This window comes from Cylas formicarius, unplaced genomic scaffold, assembly GCF_029955315.1.
Source record: "Cylas formicarius isolate icCylForm1 unplaced genomic scaffold, icCylForm1.1 PGA_scaffold_12__32_contigs__length_19106922, whole genome shotgun sequence".
Lineage (NCBI taxonomy): Eukaryota > Metazoa > Arthropoda > Insecta > Coleoptera > Brentidae > Cylas > Cylas formicarius.
Genome location: NW_026844225.1, coordinates 13,746,094 through 13,766,419, shown reverse-complemented (window position 1 = coordinate 13,766,419; position 20,326 = coordinate 13,746,094). Strand labels below are relative to the sequence as shown.

Below are 20,326 nucleotides of genomic sequence, written 5' to 3'. Positions count from 1 at the left end.
AAAAAATTTTTTTCCAGAAAAGTAGGTTATTACAATTAAGGCTAATAGGATCATTTCAAGCAATGATTGGCCTTTTCCCAGGAATTGGCCTTATTATCCTAGGTAGTAAAACATAAAACTAGTGTCAGAAAATACTCCTTTCCCAGTAAATGGGTTATCTGTCCCAGGTTATAAAAATTAAGCCAATGTTAAAATTTTCAGTAAATCGGTTAATAACCAGTCTTAAAAAATATCAAATTTTCGGGAATTTTGTTGTCCCAGCATATTCAAATTAAGTTAGTATTAAAAAATATCCATTTTCCAGTAAATGCTTGAGTTATGTAAAAAAATACAACATTTTCGATTAGACGAACCGTTTTTCATCATGACTAAATATTTTCTAAGAATTTTTAGTTGAATTGTCCTTTTCCCAGGAATTGGGCTCATCTTTTTAAGGCAACAAATCATAAAGCTTGTGTTAAAAAATGGTTTGTCCTAGTTTATAAAAATTATGACAGTGTTAAAATATATCCATTTTCTCTAAATGGGTTAATGAACTAAAACTAATAATTTCATTTCAGGTATTTTTGGGCTTGAAACGAACTTTTGCTCTTCCCGGTTAATTACATTTTAGGAATTTTTTTGTCGAATTGCCCTTTTTCCAGGAATTGGGCTGATCATAGTAGGTAGTAAAACATAAAGCTAGTGTCAGAAAATATTCATTTCTCTGTAAATGGGTTATAAAATTTAAGCCAATGTTATAATATATCCATTTTCAGTTAATGCGTTAATGAATAATTAATGCTGAGTATTTTTGGGTTGCAACGAATCATTTTTCGTAATGAACAATTCATATTTATTATATTTTTGGATATGAAATGCACTTTTGGTCTTCCTTATTAATTATATTTTTCGATATTTTTGTCGAATTGCCATTTTTTCAGGAATTGGGCTACTTTCCTAAGTAGTAAAACATTAAGTTAGTGTAAGAAAATATCCATTTTCCAGTAAATGGGTTGTCCCAGGTTCTAACAATTAAGTTAGTATTAACAAAAGTCCATTTTCCAGTAAATGGGTAAAAATATCTATAAAATCTATAAAATGAGAATTAAATCCAGACATTTTTAGATTGCAAGAACCATTTCTCGTCATGGTATTTGAAGAATTTTTAGTAGAATTCACCTTTTCCCAGGAATTGGACTGATTTTTTTTAGGTAACAAATCAAAAAGTTAGTGTTAAAAAATGTCCATTTCCCAGTAAATGGTTTGTCCCAGGTTCTAAAAATTACGTTAGTGTTAACAAAATTCCATTTTCCAGTAAATGGGTAAAAGTATCTATAAAATCTAAGAGATAAAAATTATACCTAGGAATTTTTGCATTATAAGTACCTTGTTCGTCATGATTAAATATATTCGAAGAATTTTTATTGGAGTTCCCCTTTTCCCATGAATTAGGCTGATCATTTTAGGTAACAAATCATAACACTAGTGAAAAAAACAACATCTTTTCAGTAAATGGGTTAGTAATTAAAATTAAAACTAATAGGTATATAATAATCAGGTATTTTTGGATTTGAAACGAACTTTTGCTTTTCCATATTAACAAATGTATTACTTAATTAATTAAATAATAATTAATGCATGTAACAAATCATAAAACTAGTGAAAAATTTTTTTCCAGAAAAGTAGGTTATTACAATTAAGCCTAATAGGATCATTTCAAGCAATCATTGGCCTTTTCCCAGGAATTGGCCTTATTATCCTTAAATCAAACCTTTTCTCGTCATAATTAAATATTTTCTAAGTATTTGTAGCTTTGTAGTATTTGTGTATATTTGTAGCTTTTCCACAAAAATTGTTTAGTTAATGGGTTAATTAACAAGGGTGTCTTTGACGAATCTATGTTAGGTCAAAGTTAATTAAATTCTGGAGTAATTAGCATATTTAATAAAAAATAATGCTATCCTTAAAACATATCCCATTAAATAGCTGTCATCCGCTACGAGGAGGCGTCCTACAAAGTGATCCTAAATGAAGCCAGGGGCGTCGTATGGTTATTAAGGTGAAGGGCAACCTACTCTCCAACTCAGGATTGAGATTGGATCAAGTAAGTAATAGCTAGTACTTTTGTTGTAGTATTTTTGTATTTATTTTTGTTTGCATGTGATTGCAGGTAGGCAACTCGATCTGGTTTCCACATGTGTCACCCGGGTAACGGGTAGGAACACTCAGTCCGGGTAGTCCTATTCAGGGAAGTAAATCGACCCTGCCCACCGTAGATTTCGGGAGCTTTCTGACCCGGAAAGCGAGCACCCGTTCGGGGTTCCTGGCCCGGGGTTACGGGTGAAGAGCCAAGGGTGCGAAGAGAGAAAGATCCGGTCATAAAACAAAGAAGATAGAAGAATTCATCATCGGCATTAAGACGAAATTATTATGGTTGAAGAGCTGAAGGCAAACGATCTCTGTACGTCTGGATAACTAATCGTTTATCTCACATTTTTCTGATTGTGCTTTTCGTATTTCAGGGATTTCCCGTAGCGGCGTTTTGACGGTTCTAGTCACAGATCGTGGTCCATGATTGCGCTGCTAGGTGACAAGGGCCTGCCCTTAAACTCCCAATAAAGCACTCGTGTCTTATCGGGAAGTTAGGGATTCAGTGTAAAGCACGCAGAACGTAAAACCCTGCGAGATATCCTCGCAAGGAAAGGCGATTCAGTTGCGAATCAGGGCCCGCTGATGGCAGGAATCCGTTCATTACAAAGCAAAGCCTCGTGGATGAACTTTTTAAGTAAGTTTCTAATTTCAATAATTTTTTGATTTTTTTGATTAATAATCTTTTTCTCTTTTGTTACAGACTTAAACGCGTCGCGAATTTCCTATACATTTACCGGGTAGCTATCAAGATGGGGTGCGTTCCTCTTTTTCAATATTGCTTGCTGCACTTCATTGCCGCTGTGTAGAAATTGGTGTTGCGAACGAAGACGTCCCCGTTTTGGCAGCCTCCGGGTGATTGTGTTGGAATGAAAATCATCCGGGTTAATATAAATGTGTTGTGCAGTCGTGATACAGCAGATGGGGTGGACCTAAACGGGATTTTCGGTGAGTTGGTATAAAAATCGGCACCCCCTTTGCGTTTAACTAATGAGATGTTTTCTTAATTTCCAGGTGGGTGGCAAAATCGGGTTAGGTCCAAATTCGACTCGCCGCAAAATGAGGGTTGCGGATGAAATTTTTTGCTCCGCTTATTCCTTGATATTTTTTTAAAGACAGGACTTCCTCGTTTTATGCGGTAACTTCATAAGCGATTTCACTTATACGCGCAGCGCAATTTTTTTCGGTGTTGTCAGATGGTGCTTGTTTTCGTCCAGTGGGAGGAACTTTGAGGATAGATTGAAGTTCATTGGGGTGAAGGATCAGGAGGAGATTTTATTGCTTCGTGGATGACATAATCCCAAATGGATGAGAGATAGAAACTTGTGTTGGGATTTATGTTGTCAGGTTCTTTGATAATTTCGACAGCCTCGTGAATGTTGCTAAAACGGAGCAAAATACTTGCAGCTAGCGCTCTTTGGGTTTCGATTGTTTATAAAGCAATTAAACCTTAAGCGGCATGGAAGGCAATGCCGACAAGTTGCACAACATGTGGAAATTTCTTTAAAAAAAATTATAAGAGACAATGTACTGAAAATTCATGTCATTCCTGGAAGGAATAATATATTTGCAAGTGGCAATATTAAAGATTCAACAATAACTTGATGACCTTCAACTTAAACAATTTACTGTAAAGGCTTGCCCGAAAATCTAAAATTGGAACTGGCATCAGAGAAAACGGCTAAAGCAACTACGTCGAATATGCCCTACGAAGTAAAGCTGCCAAGGAGGAAAGTCAGGGTTCAGATCAAGACTTATCTACTGAGGAAAGGACACAGGCCTGCATTTTTGGGGAAAATCCAAAGACGGAGTTAAAGAGCTGTATGCAAGGATGCTGCTCGATGCTTCTCCAAAAACTGTAATAGGTTGCCAAGAGGCGAAAATCAGGCAAAATCCATGTTAGTGAGCTTTTGGGTAACCCTAACACTATTGCCTGAAACCAAGCGAAAAAGCACACTTCACCGATTAAACCACAGCCGATATTGGCTATTTTTCGGTATACGACAAAGAATACAATCGGCGTCTGCCTTCACTACAAGAAACCCGCAACTGATACACTGTTATGCAGGTGGAATGCACACCTGAAAGTTTTGATCCACCACATGCGGCCTAAATATAGTTTCGAAGTCTTACAAATTCAAAGAAGTGGAAATGATCAGCTACTCAGAACTACAGACGACACCCTGGAGCTTGGGAATCTCAAGAATATAGCGGCCCACGAAATAACGCACTTTATGGTGAAATTGATGGAGAAGTATGAATTACAATAAAAATAATGACTTAATATGTATGTAATAAAATGTTTTTGCTTCGTTATACATCAGTTTAATTTACGTTTCAAAGAAACGTGACGACCACATAGAACGAGGACGTCTTTCGAGTAAAAGTGAAACATTTCATTCTCAATCCAGACGCGCCGGGCGTGGTCCTTTTGAGGTTCGTCCGTATACCCTCGAAGGACACGTTTTTTTTTTTAATGTTCTGGCATCATTAGTTTTTGTAAGGGGCAGTGGCGCTCGTTTTCTTCAAACCCCTTAAAGGTCAGCTTCGCCGCTCGTCTTTAAATTCTAAGTGCAAATGACAATTAAATAAACCGCGGTCGGGTCCGGTATTAGGGTGGCGGAGGGAGATACCAATTAGAAGCGTTATTATATAATTTTTTCAATTCCTTTCGTGTATCTGAGTATTGGTATGTCTCTGACATTCTTCGAAGCTGGAGAGCTCCGTGGGGCGCCTCTGCGTTGAAGACTTCAGCAGGAGAACATCAACATCCGCTGCTCTAATTTTAATACACAAGCGTTTGATCGTGTCGGGGAATCAAGGGCAAGAGGACATAGGCGACGCCGCTGCAGAGAATCGGTAAGTGGTAGACCTAATATTGTCCGGCATAGTAGTCAGTTTAGAAGAAATTTTGGTGATGGAGGAGTTGGAGCACAAGCTGCGTCCACCATTCATCCAACTTCGCTAACCATCTTTGTCGACTAATAATGCCATTTCCCTTGTTACAGAGGTAGGTGGTCTAGTTTGTAAGGGTGTCCGAGTAAGTGTGAATTAGTGTATTGACGAGTGAGGAAGAGGACTACCGCTGGAGTCAGGATAAAGCGTAAGAAACTTTTAAAAAATACGCCCCCTTAATTTGGTTATTAACCATTTTATTATGTTTTCTTAGATACAAAGATGTGGGTCATTGGTTATATGGAAGAATTTAAGAAGATTCGTCTTCCCGTAGTGTTTTATTTCCATGGACGTTGATCGTCATGGATTTTAGGAGCACACTTAGTCGACGGAAGCAGGCGTAGATCTTTCAGGGGGCCACTCGATCTGGTTAGCGTCTGCGTCGGCGACGTCCCTATTTCTGGGGGGGGAGGGTCGCTATATAGGTATAGGAGCATTATATGGAATAATTAGACGCTGCTCGTCATGGATTGGAGGAGTGGTACTTGTAAAACATATCGTCGAGGGAAGCACGCGTAGATCTTTCAGGGGGCCACTCGATCTGGTTAGCGTCTGCGCCGGCGACGTCCCTACTTCTGGGGGGGGTCCCTATATAGGTATAGGAGCATTATATGGAATAATTAGACGCTGCTCGTCATGGATTGGAGGAGTGGTACCTGTAGAACATATAGCCGACGGAAGCAGGCGGAGATCTTTCAGGGGGCCACTCGATCTGGTTAGCATCAGCGACGTCCCAATTTGCGTGGGTGCCGGTGTACTCATATAGGTGTAGGAGGACGAATTGAAGAAATTCAACCTTCCATCAGCAAATGAGATCGGGACGAGACAATGCAGTCATTAAGAAGCATTTCAACAGAAATAGTGGGTTTGGTGGTAGTGGGTAAAGGCAGAGTAATGTGGTTGTGGGGTGGTGGCCAGTCAATTCAAAGTAGCGTGGTGGTGGACTTGTACGAGTGCTAACCCAGGAGGTCGTTGCAAATAGGCCTGACCCGTGAGTTGTTTATATGCAACGGCATTTGACAAATTTGAGATTTCCCACTTCCGGTGTCAACAGTGAGAGATGACAACTTTTGAGGTTTCAGAACCGCCAAAAATTTTTCTTGTTGCAGATAGGCGATGGTGATTCGATCTGAGTGGCAGCAGTTTTCCGTGGCGGATGAAGCTTTCAGTTTGCGTTCATTATTAAATAGTTTTTAATCGCCAATCGTAAACAGTGATCTCGATTGCGGACAGCCGTTTCGTCAATGCATGATGGCGTGCGTGCCGACGTTAGCCTGGACCACTCGTTTCGAATTCAACCGGACACTTTTTGAGTCGTTTTATCCTTGTACCGCCGTAAATTATACGTGCCGACATCGATAAAATGTTTAATTATAAATTTCAAAATCGATTAGGCGTGCATTTTTGCTGTGGTCATTAACACCATTCTCCATCCGTTGTCCAAACCAGCGTGGGATGTCCGTTTTCCAGTAATAGAACTGATTATCATGGGTAATAAAAACTAAAAATTTGTAAAAATTAGAGCTATATGATCAGTTCAAATGATTAAATTATTTTTTATAGGTCATGAAAATTAAGTTAGGATATATTTTGATTTAAAACAAACCTTTTTGCTATTATCACTTATATATATTGTAGATTATAATAATAATAGATAGACATCGAGAAAAAAAATACACATCGGATTTCATACTTTATTTTTCCTCTCTTAACTTAAACAAATATCTATATATAATTTAGTTGTTTATTTGTATATGCTTTTCTTTTAATTAATTAAAGCGGCGCTACCTTCTTCTCTTTATACTTTATTATTCGCGGAAGGAAAAACATATAGTCATTTGTTTTATGATTCAACGGCCTGTCAGCCCCACTCAAAAGTGTTCATACTCGACTCGTTGAAGTGGTGAAACACTGTCTAAGTTTTTCTTTTTCTTTTCAAGGGGGTTTTGGACCAATAAAAACAAAGCGAATTTATAATCAGACTATTAGCCCATAAAGTCGCATTATCTGTCTACAATCATGTTTTGTAATGTAAGATTACAAGGCTGTAAATGTCATTAAGTCTATAATAGCCATAAAAGGACATACAGCTGCATGACCTAACTATAATCATGTTTATTTAGTTCATAGTTCAATTTTATTTAAATAAAGCTTATAAAAGTAGAAATTCTTACGGAAATCCTCTCAAAGACCTGCCAGATGGAGAATTGCCCTTGAGCCAAGCTAACCTTCGAAAGGAAGAATAGAGTACGGTACGCCATTTAGTAGGCGGAGTCTACCACACTGCGGAACGGTGACTAGTGGTGTTTAGGTTACACACCGCGCTGGAGATTGTGGCGATGTTGATTTGTGAAAACCGTTGGCTGCTCCGCCCCCCTAAACTCTCGCTTCTTTTTTAATGGGATATTTATCATGTTATATTTGGTATCGTCGGAGAATACATTCATTCCGAAGAGTTCCGCTCAAAGCAGTGAAAGAAGGAAGGAAAAGAAGATCAACTGAATAATGGGGTTCTTGAAATTGTATATTTGATAGCGCGGAACCTGTCGATCACGGCTGGGTTCTTATTTTAATGGTGCATATGAGTTTGATATGTCGTCGCACAGGTAAATTTCAAACTATAAATTTCGTTCTATTCCTGTTAAAAAGGTTTTGGCAGAACACGGATTCTATTTAAATTTTATTTTTTAATTTTTTAACTGATCATTAAACGAGGGATAAAATGTGGGGTTAGGTTTTGGAATGCTTATAATACTTATTATATTATGCAACAAGCTTATAAAGACCACTTTAGGCACGAGCGGAGCGATTTTTAATGAACTAGAAGTTTTTGGTTCAGCGTTTAATAGGAGCTTTCATCAAAACTGAAAAACATGTTGACAACAAACAATCTCTCCCGACCAGTGAGTAAAATACTCGAAAACACGATTTTGCTAGCCACAGTATTTGATAAAGCTAAAAAAATCTAAAATTATTGAGAAACTGTTGATAAAATTATGATTTTATATCTTAGAGTTAAGTTAGCCGCTTCTATTTTGTATTCTGTGCCTTTTAGTTGTGGTCTGTGTTTTTGTTTTTACCCAAATCTAAGAGGAACAACAGAACTACGGAACTGTGGTGGTGGTGCACATGTTTAAGCAATAAAGATTAAGTTAGAAAAATTGCGTTTTATCATTTTTAACAATTGTATTGCATTAGATTGAGTAAGGAGTGGAAATCGAACAAACTTTTAAGGAAATTTTGACAATTGCAAGCTCCGTTTGATTATTTTACGACATGCGCAGTAAAAGTAGTTTTGGGTCGGCCAGAGACTATGCGTTAACCATGGATTACATATTGGTTGGTATCTGAGTTTATTTTTTCATTGAATTAGACCCGGTAGTCTCCTCCGGTCGAAGCTGCATTTGTTTCTTCAAAACCTTTCTAAATTAAAAAAACACGCAATGGCTCCTTTTAAAATTGTAATGGTTCGTCATGGTGAATCGGAATGGAACGAAAAAAATTTGTTTTGCGGATGGTACGACGCAAATTTAAGTGAAAAAGGTGATTTTTTGTATTGACCTTTTTTGACCTTGTCGCTCTAACCTTATTCTAATTGCATTTTTTAATAGAATGTTTGGATTTCAGGTAAACAAGAAGCTGTAAATGCTGGTAAAGCTTTAAAGAATTCTGGATATCAATTTGATATTGCCTACACTTCAGTTTTGACACGAGCTCAAAACACCCTTCAAGCGATTTTAAAAGAAATTGGGCAAACTGACTTGCCAGTTATTAAAACATGGAGATTAAATGAAAGGCATTATGGAGGTTTAACTGGTTTAAATAAAGCGGAAACAGCTGCTAAATATGGGGACGAACAAGTGGCGATTTGGCGGCGGAGTTTTGATATTCCACCCCCTCCAATGGAGCCTGACCATCCATACTATGAGACCATTGTAAAAGATGCTCGATATGCCGAAGGGCCATCACCAGATCAATTTCCAAAATTTGAATCTCTGAAGCTCACCATTGAAAGGACTCTCCCTTTCTGGAATGAAACAATCACTCCCCAAATCAAAGCTGGCAAAAAAATATTGATTGCCGCTCACGGGAACAGTTTACGTGGCATCGTTAAACATTTAGATGGTAATTTGCTACACTGTTTTCTGATTTTTTTATTAATTATAACTTATTTGCAGAAATGTCAGATGACGCTATTATGAAACTAAATTTGCCCACTGGAATTCCTTTTGTATATACGCTGGATGATAATTTGAAGCCTATTAAGAGTTTGGAGTTCTTGGGTGATCCGGAAACAGTGAAAAAAGCTATGGAAGCAGTTGCAAATCAAGGCAAAGCAAAATAAATTATTTTGAGGTGTTGTAAATTAAATAAGTTTTATTCATCATCCTGAAGTATGTATGAATGTTAAATGATTTAAAACATTCACATCCTCTAATGAGGATCTGTCATGTAGATGTAAACAAAAATAAAAAATTCACATTGGCAAGATTTTTATTTTCCTAATTATATACAGAATACAAAATCAATAGTAAAACCATATTTTTAAAGCTATAGTTACAACATTTACTTAGATCACTGATGTCACAATCAGTATTTTTTATTTGGCAATTACTATAATAGGATTATTAATGACTAGTATTCACTTATATATTATTTTGGGACTTTAGTTTTTAACGGCAAGGCCCAAAGCACGCGCTGCAAAAGTTCTCTCTGACATTAATTGAATTCATTATGTTCTTTAAAATCAAAACTTCCTTAGTAATTTTCCCCGTTGTCTACGCAAGCCTAATCGGATTAAGTAAATTATTTGAAATTCTTAAAATAATCTGAATTGCATGTGTTTTTATTGATTAGGTATTTGTTGTGTTGGGACTGATCAATTAATCGTCAATTGACCACTTCTTAATTGACTATTTAAAAAATAGTTTAAATAACATCTTGCTATTGTAGAGTGCGTTTGTGATGTTGTATTTACCTATAACCCTCTTCAAGAAATATCCGAATATGATACTCAGCGATTCTCAATTTCACGGTATTTTTAACTGTGTGGTCAATTGACCAGTCAATTATACAACCCTACTGCAATGCACTGCCTATATCTTAAGATCTTAAGATAAGGCTCATTTTCTGCCTATTTAAGGAAACTATCCAATGCACAGTTGTGTTGATCACTGTTTAAAATTACATAGTAACTAAACATAAAGCACGGCAGTCTTATTTATATACTTGAACCAGTTTGGTGTTAAAAGAGATCAACAAAAGCTTCAGTCAAGTTCCTACTTATACCAACAATTTCTGCTACATAAACCAGTAATATACACATGATACCTTAATTAAGTGTTATATGAGCATTAATATAATAAAGAGCATCTGGGATACTAAAATAAATATTTTAAATGAATAAAAGCTTTTTCAAGTCAAAACAAACTTGAATTAATTTATATGTTGCAGTCAAATAAAAAAAACTTTCTACATCTACATTAATTTCATAAATCACAGCCTAAATTAAGTATCCTACTTGCACCTTTTCTTTCATTCAATTTAAAAAATATGTTATGGCACAACAATTTGGCTCCAAATTGTCTATTATTAATTGATATTAAAGTTTTGGTATAGCATCAGATTATGGCAAACCGCAAGTTCACACATTGAACCATTTAATGCTTCATTGTGTCTGTTTATCTCTGCTTTTTGTTGCTTACTTAAAAAAAAAACTTTTCATTACTCGATACCTCTTGGACCATCAATTGGCATTGTATGCAAAACTTCATCTAGTAACTGCAAAGCTCGATGCAGATGTACTTCAATCCAACACGGAGTTTCCTTAATAGATTGTCGTGGATAGTCGGGACCCCAACCTTTCACAAAACTCAAGCGTAATATGCACAATCTCCTCAAATCATCAACCCCAATGCCCGTTGCCGCAGACAAACCTATTTAGTTTAATTGGAACAATTATTAAAATAAAGTTTAGTTGAATTGACCTACTAATAGCTGGAGCTATTCCACCTACAGAATGCGGTCCTGGAATATGACCTGCAACAGCAGCCGCTTGAGCTGCTGCAGCAGCTTGGGCAGTTGCAGCCTGCGTCGTCATTTGATGATGGCACTGCCGAAGATCAAATACCTGAAAACAAACATATCTACTGATTAATTCAAGCAGAATAATGAGCAAATAATTACTTTAATGTAGGCCTGAGGGTAAATTTTGTGAACAGCATCCCCTGGTTGGCGCCCCGCTTCTCTATCTAAATAATAGCTTTGGACAAAAACTGAATGATCACTCAAACATCGCAACCAAACATCGCCTTCGCCTCGCAAATCCAACTGAACTCCTTTGCCAATATGCAACCTTGAAGTTATTTCAAAGTTTTACCATCTAACATTTGTTTTAAAAATTTTACCTAGCCCTCTCACTTTGATCAGTTCTATGCACATTACTAAGAGCTCCAAGACAAAATCGGTTTCCGCCTGATGGATCAACATAACCATCAATCGTGACGCTGGGGCAATTTGATGGAACTTTGAATGTTTCCCCAACTTGGGTGTCTAATTCAAAGTAGGCCACTGAACACCAATATTCTGGAGCAGGTTGTGCAGATAGCAAACCAGAGATGGTGACATCAGACCCCATTTGACTTGGCGAATTGTGATTCCCTACAAAACTGTGCAGGGTAATGTTAATGAAAGAAAGTGTTTTTGATGCCCTCACAATAATTATGTTGATTTCTTGTATCTGGAGGTTGCATGGATTGAGTGTAAGTAAGAGTATTGGAACCGGTCCATGTACCACCAGCACCCGTAAACCCTTGAGAGATGGTGGTGACTGGTTGACTAGTATCTGCAGTTAACCCATTTGCGTTTGGAGCTACATTGCCATTAACATTGAAGACATTTTGCTGCACATGTGCTGAAACTGGAGAATTACCCCCTAAAAAATACTAATTTTAATTTATTAAATTAAGTAATATAGGAAAAATCAACTAACCAATGCTTTGATTTAAAGTACCTTGAATTGATCTGTCATTATTTGCTGAGGTTTGTGAAGTATTGTAAAACCGACTCTGGTTGCTATGACTTGTTGTGGCATGGATTGTTTCATTTGGGGTTGTTGAAGATTGATTACTGATAGAATTTGGTTGGGCGGAACTTTGATTGGAACCTAAAAATATCAATGGATCACTACATTATTATTACATAAAAAAAGAAACAAAAAAAAAGTAAAAAGCAATCTCTTACGATGCATATACATGTGTGGTACCCATTTAGATCTGGAACATGTGTCTGAGCCCACTTCAAAATTTGGTAGTGTAGGTACTGCCCTATTTGTTGAACTATATAGTCCTTGATCACCTACCACAATAATTAAAATAATACATGCATAACCCAAAAGAGACCTACAGAAATTATTCTTTAACTTATTTGATGACTTATGCAAGACTATAGTCAATTGTCTAAACTACTCTACACACTACTGTAGACTTATGACCTATGCCACCTACAGAATAAATTGCAGCAGTCTCTATATTTTTCAACTAGCTAAAATTTAAGTTAAACAGAATTTACCAGCTGAAGGGGATTGGAGATCACTTAAATTATAGTCTTGTTGAGGTGGGTGGTGCTGAATTGTCTGAGACACTCCCATTGCAATTTCTCCATCCACTTCCATACTATTTCCAGGAACAGGACCTGCAGTGTACTCATCTTTCAATCTTGTGCCTCCAGCTTGTAGCGTTAATCCCGATAAATCAATTCCTGGAGACACAACCCTTTCATAATGATAGGGGTTGACACAAACAGAGTCACATTTTAAATCAAATGCAAACTGACAGTATTTCACATGTTTGAGCTCATTTTTATGCAGGTCAGGCCATCTCCATATTCGAGCATATATCACATGAGGAAAACCTAAAATTTACAATAAAAAAAAACTATATGTTCAATTAACTTTTACCTTTTCTTCCAGCAACCTGTAGTCTACCATCTAAAGTTCTTTGAATAGTAACACATTTGCTTGGATGTGCTCCACTGGTAGTTATTGCTGTAATTAGCGAATCTAGTTCGTCCCTCTTTTCTTTGAGTTTTTTAACTAGAGATTCTATAGCTCTTTTGGCAAATCCTTCACTTTCACCACCTTGTCTATGGCACATTAAACTATGAACAATACTGAGACATGCATCAGCAGAAGAAGGTGCATTGGTTGTTAATGAAGTCATCTTCTGAGCGTTTAAATATTCTGGCTGCAGCACCGGCAAAAATTGATTAACATTTAATGATTATTCAACAGCTTAATTGCAAGATACCTTAAGTAAAAGTACATAGTCAATTTTGTAAACATACTATTAAAAATATTTGCAGAAGGGGTACATTCTATAAACATATAAATTTATAAACAGCAAAAGATTTTTAAAAATATACATACACAATAAAGTTACATTATGAATATCTTGACCTCTGTTGTATGTATATACCTCGGACACAGAACCTAAATAGGTGAATTTGTGCAGGTTCGTCTGTGAGTTATTGTGAGAGGTATTAAAATTAACGTTCCTCCCCTACATTAACTCCTTTTTCAAGAAATTAGGTTTATTTTTTAAATTATCTCGGAATATATAATCCAATAATACATTATACCTTATTTATTAAGAATTTAGTCATTCTGCGCAGTTGTTTCTGCTTGGTTTATGTACCATCTGCTGCACGAAGAAGAATTTTAGCGCAGCACTATTGTTTGGGCGCTAGTAGAGTACGTATATTATATACTATATATTATATACTATATATCATATAGCTACTAGGCCCTGCCTAATGCCGATAATAAATACAAGAACTTATGAAGCAACGATGGAAAAAAATGAGAAAGTTGATTGAACATGCGCGATTTTTGAAATCTCACGTTCCCTTTGAAGATACACTACACTACATCATCTAATAGCTATGTGCTATATGTCATTGTTGAACTACACATTTTAATTCACAACAGAAGGAAAGAAATCAGAGAGACTGGTGGGTTCAGAGAAGAAAGTTTGTATGCTCTGTATAGAACGATGGAAAGAATCTGTACAGTAGATGTTCAGAATTAAAATTTCCCATTATAATGATATCCTTTATGGCCAGGAGTTCTTGAAACATAAACTGACCAAAACAAAATGGTATCTTAACTATGGTATAAATTTCCACACAGTTGTGTTTCATGTTTTTATTTTTGTTTGGGCAATTTTTGGTAGTAAATGATAAAAATCACTGGATATAACTATGTTCAATCGATTTAAGAGTGCAGTAATAGGTGCGGTGACTGGTTTGGAACCCAATGGCTATGCCGTAGAAGGAACGCAGTATAATAAAGCAACATTAGCACCAAAATTTCCTTATGGTAGGCCCCATTTCTTAAGTTTAGGCGATGATGAAGTGCAGATGTCTGCGGATCACAAACTACGCCCCATAATTCATCCAAACAGGCCACTACCACACGATAGTGGTTATGCCGAATGTGTAAATGCAGGCAAATCAAGGTGGAACGAGGATCAGGCTGTTTATAGACAAGGAGTTTTAAGCAGAGTTAGTCAGGATGACACAGGAAATGTTAAAAAGTTTTCCATTCCTTACACTTATTATGGAATTTTTGACGGGCATGCTGGGGTTGGAGCTGCTTTGTGTGCCGCTAACCAGTTACACCACATTATCCATGTAAATATATTTTTTATTCATAATTCTCTATCTTTTGCTAATGAAAAAATTTATTGTTCTAGGAATACACCAATTTTCCCAAAATTTTAAATAATTTTTTAGATAAGTTTTATTAATCTTTTTTTAGTTTGACTAATCATTTTAGTAAATATTAACTAGGTACATAACAAAATTTACAGTTAAGCATTTTAATAATTTAGCTAAATGACTAATTTATCCAATATTTTGGAGTCTGACCCCTGCCTTTAAAATTAATGTTCAGAAACTTTTTTAAATCACAGAAAAAATGTTGTATTTTAGTAGTTTGACAATAACCTTTTCTCTAACCAACCAGTCAAATTAGTATACAACAATTCCTGCAAACATTTAAATTATGTCAGAATTCTGTTTTCAGGAGAAATTAGTTGATGCTCAAGATGATATATGGGTAGATTTTAGCGAAAAGACTATTCCGGCTTCAAAACCAAGGGATCTATTGATAGTCGGTGCTTTAGAATCTGCATTTAAAGAAATGGTGGGTAATCTTAAAAGACCAGGATTCAGATAGATAATAGCTCATTTAAGGACCAACTTTTGTCAGAAGATCGCAACAAGTACCAAGCAGCTGGTGGATGCACAGCTCTTGTTGCTCTATTTATATTGGGAAAATTATATTTAGCCAATGCAGGCGATTCTCGTGCAATAATCTGTAGAGGCAATTCATTTCAGCCTATGTCTATGGACTTCACCCCTGAAAATGAAAGGGATAGAATAAGAAGGCTAGCAGAAGAACAACCATCACTTTTAGGTTAAGCTAAATTATGCCAGTCATTTTTGTTAGTAATATAATTTTTCAGGAAAGGAGTTCACATCTAAAGAATACATAAAACAACCCAAATCTGGTGATCTAGGCAAAACGGTTATGTTCCGAGATGCTTATATGAAAGGCTGGGCATATAAAACTTTACAGCCTGAAGATTTAAAAATGTCTGTGATCACTGGCCAGGGTAAAAGGGTATGCCAAAAAATTGTTTTGATATCTTTAATGTTAATTGTGTTGTTATTTTTTTTGCAATAGAGTAGAGTTATGGGGACTATAGGAGTGACAAGAGGATTTGGAGATCATGATCTTTTAGCTATTTATCAAAAGACACCAATAAAACCGTTCTTGTCCGCACATCCTGAAGTGCAGGTTCATAAAATAACGGCAACTGATGAAAAAGAAGTTCTAGTGATGGGAACAGATGGTTTGTGGGACGTTGTCGATGGACACAAAGCATCAGAAATTATAGAAAAATCTATAAATGCTTTTGAGGGCAAAAGATTCATTAGCGGAGCCACCTGCCTTGTAGGATATGCAAGAGGATCCCTGGTGAATGAACATTCGTGGCAATTGAAAGGTGGTAAACCAGCATCCTGTGATGATATATCAGTATTTGTTATACCATTGTTACCTTATAGACTTGAGTATGAAGAATTAGTTGAAAAATACATTGTAAATTTAGATAGTGAAGCTGAAAGTGACCCAAACTGATTTTTACCTTTGCATCATTAATATACTTATTTTTTACAAACCATTCCTAAAAGGTTTCACAGGGCACACTATTGACCATTGATGAAACATCATATTATTTCAATACAGCCAGGTGGAATTTAAACTTTTTGTCTTAATTGAACATATTTTTGTTAATATAGTGAATTGCTTTGGGAGAGTCAGTGAGGACTAAATTGTATTGTTATCCTCTATTAGCTAATATTCAAAAACGGACACAAAAATATCCTCTTAGTGCCTACCGACCTCGCAATAGAATTCGCTATTAGTTTGGTATGAAATCAAATAAGCCAATTTGCCTACAGAATATCTTAATATCAATAATATTTTGATATTGCTTACAAACGAGTTATTGAAAACTTAAGGTATATGTTATTGTTTTAAACTTTTAAGGTTTTACTCAAAGACCTTATTATGTATATTGTCTTTGGTTCTATGTGACAAACCCACCTAGTCATTGTTTAAAATATATGATACTGAGAAAGTGAATTGTGTTTTAAATGAAACCAATTCTGAAAGTTCATTTTATTCAGTCCCATACTGTTAATTAACACATTTATTATTAAAGACCTATTAAATGATCACTCTACATATGTAAATGTGAATTCTGTCGTATACTGTGTTCCAAAACTAATACAAGTTTGGGCATTACAAAACCCTTAGCAATATGCAATATAATTTTAAATTGTAATTTGTAATTGCCATTTTAAAAATGTTTTATATTATTTTTACTTATAAACATATAAAGTTGAATTGATTTGAATTTATTACCAAAGATAAATAGGGCGGGGTGTTGGGGGGTATTATTTTTGAAACACTGTAGGAGCAAATGAGTAAAAACAACAAAACTTAACCTACAAAGAGCCATAAATGCAGAAGTATTAATATAAGGATTCTCTTCTAACGTTACATTGATCTAAGGCCTAATTCTTAATTCTAATATAACTTTGAAATGTATATAATATATAAGTATGTAAAATATTCACAGTCATTTTCTTTGGCAATAAGTTTGAAAAATCCTTCCAGAACTAATTGGAACACCATTATTAATATTTTATAACAATAAACGAAAACAAAAATAATACTGGAATTCACAAAATAGCTTATTATTGCACTCTTGCCTTTTGAAGGACACTATAAAAATTTGTTTTGACTAGCCTTCCACGAATTGTTCTGCCTCAAAATTTGTTAGCGTTTAAACAGTTTTGAACAGTGGATATTTGAGCGGCAGCCTACAAGCCTTTAAATTCGTGTTGATTTCATCAGTTTTGTTTCATAAAAAGAACAGAAATAAATTTCACTATTCTAATAAATAAAAAGCAACAAATATATGTACCAACAAGACTCATGCATGAATTTTTCACAAACAACCTTAAGTAACCTTAGTACCTGCACTTGATATGGAGGCCTATGGTAGAACATCTACGCCAAAACATTGTAGATTGGCGATTGTCGATGTGCTATCTTCGTATATAATAGAAAAATCATCAACATGTAACAAGAAATAATAAGTGGTGTTGATGTTTGTCTTATCTCATGACAATTTATGTTAATGATAATGCAGAAGGTCCATCGTCGGTCCAAGGGTGTTATTTGTTAATGAAATTGCAAGAATTGACGGTCTACGGTAGCTAACGTAAAATTATTTTATTAACAAAATTTTGATTATGGAAGTAACGTTATTTGCTTTTTGTTATATTTTATTACACAGTTTTCGCTAAAGGCTCCTTTTTGATCAATATATCAAATGTAAACAGTGCTGCCAACCGTAGGACAATTTTTTTTATATATTTTATTTTAGAAATATAGAAATTCAATAAGTATTTTGCAAAATAAATTTGAAAACATCCTTGGTTTGAAATTGTTGTAAATGTTACCAAAATCTCTGTTTTCAAGTTTTTTCACACCTTGCTGGACTGAATCTACATATTATGTATATAGCAAATTTGTCTCGTCATCTGGCAACACTGGACTTACATAGTAGGTATATACAAAAATTCCATTGAGCATGCAGAAATATCCGAAAATTTCAGCATTAAAATTCAATATCATGTTTTCAGTTAGTGGTGTCTTGAAATTTGACAAATTTCTGCATGTTCTATTCTCTTCGTGCTGTGTGTATAGTTATAGGTATGTCCCTCACACGTTAACCACATGATGAGTAACATTTTACAAAAATCACAAAAGGAGCAATCCAATCAAATTTTATCACAAAAGTTGTGCGATAACGGGTTGCAATAAGCACATATGTTCCGCTCCACGTATGGGTAAGCGATTCATCGAAAAGTGTTTTATCATTTCCGGGATCGATGAAAATGGTTTACTAAACTGTCCAAGAATAAAACAACCATCGACCCCATTTTTTTGTATCCTCATATGCATAAAACCTCTAGCACTCCTGCAAAAATACGTTTTATTTCACTTATTATTTTTAACAATTCAGGTACTTACTTTAAAGATAACGAGTAATCGTTTTTGATTGATTCACTATTTCTGACTAGAAAACTTCCTTCTCGAAGAGCGCGTAACACATTTTCGGCTTCCACTCTGCTTATCGATCCGTGGAACCAACTAAAATAACATATTTCTTGCATTTGATTTACAAATACATTATGGCGTTGCTCACCCTTGCTTTTCTAAAGGCTGATTGGCGTCAATAACATTATCGCACATAGTAAATGTGGTTGGATTATACTGACTAGTAGAGGCCCCATCATTTGCAATATTTAATCCAATACCCGTCAATGTAATACCTAGTCCAGGTCGTTGTCTAAGACCTGCATCGCTTAAATTTAAAGTTAATTTCGGTCGCCTAGTGCCTTCAACGACACTTTGACTCGACGAAGCTTGAGATGCGCTGTCTTCAAGGTTTCCAGTCTGCAGCCTCATACGTCTTCTCAATTTAGGCATATCAAACGGTAAGTCTCTGAGATCTACTGAGGTAGCGCTTCCAGACGTACACGCTACTTCCGGGACTATTCTCCGTCTTCTTAATTTGGGCATATCGAACGGTAGGTCGGAAAAATCGTGTTGAGAGGGATGTGCTGACAAATCTACCGTTAAAAAACCAAACCTGGACTTGACGCCTGTAAATAAATTGCATTTGGCTTGGTCAATGATCTCAACGGTGTAGTTTATCTTTCTACCTTCCCGACTTTGAATGGAGATTCCGCTATCAGATCCCTGTATTTCAGGTCTATCGTGCAAACTCAGACTCAAGAGATTTTTATTTTGTGGAAATCTTTTCTTAAATTTCGCCTCAGTGTTAGTTACTGAGGGTTTAACCGTCGATTCTGGAGAACATTTTTGGGAGTTATTATTTTTATTATTGTCAGAAGTTTCTGATATCGGTTCTTGCGACGACTTATCTGATATTGGACTTAGGATATGAAGTTTGTTGTTCACTTGCTGTTGTATTAGAAAATTGCCTTGGGCAGTTGTGTAAGATTGAGGGCGGTTGCCTGAAACATATTACATTTGGTAGGAATTAAATGGGACAATAACTCCAAAGATTTGTAACAGCAAGAAATATTGGAAGCGTCTGAAAATTCCAAAATATCGTCGCGTTAAGGCAAATTTTTGAGGAATAAATTAGAATTTCTAACTCAATCAGAATTTGTGGAAAATAGGACAGACAGACAGATAAAACAATATTCGATTTCTCTAAATAATAGGAGCAACGTAATAAATTTCCAATTCGTAATTGTAACGTCAAAAAACTGCTAATTCATATTATTATACTATAAAAGCTTTCTCAATTAATGGCAAAAATCAGAATAAAATTTAAACTTTGAACGCCCTGTATCTCCGAAATCAGAGACATATGTATGAGGGATGTTGAATTCAATTATATTTTGGCGTTTAGTATCTACAATTTACAGATTGTCCATTCTTTATGAACCACCCTGTATATGCTTCATTCATATCTTGTTATGTATATATTTTTGCGATGAAAAGTTGGTATACTAAATTAAGTTGAACGTCCTGTTAACAGCTCAGCTGACCTTCGCCGAGCTTAAA

General features: G+C 35.7%; 4 protein-coding genes across 12 annotated transcripts in view; 2 read left to right on the top strand and 2 right to left on the bottom strand.

Moving 5' to 3' along the window:
* The first annotated feature begins 8,438 nt into the window (after positions 1–8,438).
* Positions 8,439–9,570, top strand: LOC132708776 (phosphoglycerate mutase 1-like). The gene is made up of 3 exons (XM_060681347.1): positions 8,439–8,628; positions 8,713–9,210; positions 9,264–9,570. The coding sequence occupies exons 1-3, from the start codon at positions 8,529–8,531 to the stop codon at positions 9,428–9,430; spliced, it is 765 nt and encodes a 254-aa protein (XP_060537330.1). The 5' UTR covers positions 8,439–8,528; the 3' UTR covers positions 9,431–9,570.
* An 85-nt stretch (positions 9,571–9,655) lies between these two features.
* On the bottom strand, positions 9,656–13,566 carry LOC132708775 (mothers against decapentaplegic homolog 4). Of its 7 annotated transcripts, XM_060681339.1 has the most exons (11): positions 13,511–13,555; positions 13,392–13,458; positions 13,043–13,328; positions 12,655–12,996; positions 12,328–12,441; positions 12,077–12,250; positions 11,801–12,019; positions 11,493–11,745; positions 11,272–11,440; positions 11,077–11,215; positions 9,656–11,021 (listed from the first exon to the last, which is right to left on the bottom strand). In XM_060681339.1, the coding sequence occupies exons 3-11, from the start codon at positions 13,302–13,304 to the stop codon at positions 10,810–10,812; spliced, it is 1,884 nt and encodes a 627-aa protein (XP_060537322.1). In that variant the 5' UTR covers positions 13,305–13,328; positions 13,392–13,458; positions 13,511–13,555; the 3' UTR covers positions 9,656–10,809. The 7 variants fall into 7 exon arrangements, with proteins under 7 accessions (XP_060537322.1, XP_060537323.1, XP_060537325.1 ...); XM_060681340.1 differs by lacking the exon at positions 13,392–13,458 and having other exon boundaries at positions 13,511–13,566; XM_060681342.1 differs by having other exon boundaries at positions 12,098–12,250; positions 13,043–13,551.
* A 555-nt stretch (positions 13,567–14,121) lies between these two features.
* LOC132708745 (protein phosphatase 1H) lies at positions 14,122–16,782 on the top strand. Of its 2 annotated transcripts, XM_060681300.1 has the most exons (6): positions 14,122–14,775; positions 15,170–15,289; positions 15,340–15,562; positions 15,612–15,769; positions 15,833–16,154; positions 16,216–16,782. In XM_060681300.1, the coding sequence occupies exons 1-6, from the start codon at positions 14,344–14,346 to the stop codon at positions 16,233–16,235; spliced, it is 1,275 nt and encodes a 424-aa protein (XP_060537283.1). In that variant the 5' UTR covers positions 14,122–14,343; the 3' UTR covers positions 16,236–16,782. The 2 variants fall into 2 exon arrangements, with proteins under 2 accessions (XP_060537283.1, XP_060537282.1); XM_060681299.1 differs by having other exon boundaries at positions 14,124–14,775; positions 15,833–16,782.
* Positions 16,783–16,830: 48 nt separating this feature from the next.
* LOC132708743 (uncharacterized) overlaps positions 16,831–20,326 on the bottom strand; it is a 35,592-nt gene continuing 32,096 nt past the window's right edge. The window contains exons 9-12 of one of the 2 annotated variants that reach the window (XM_060681297.1): positions 19,453–19,767; positions 18,933–19,392; positions 18,758–18,877; positions 16,831–18,704 (exon numbers count right to left, since the gene is read on the bottom strand). In XM_060681297.1, coding sequence (XP_060537280.1) covers positions 18,515–18,704; positions 18,758–18,877; positions 18,933–19,392; positions 19,453–19,767 — 1,085 coding nt within the window. In that variant the 3' untranslated portion in view covers positions 16,831–18,514. The remainder of the gene's footprint in view (positions 18,705–18,757; positions 18,878–18,932; positions 19,393–19,452; positions 19,768–20,326) is intronic. The other variant, XM_060681298.1, reaches the window with a different exon arrangement.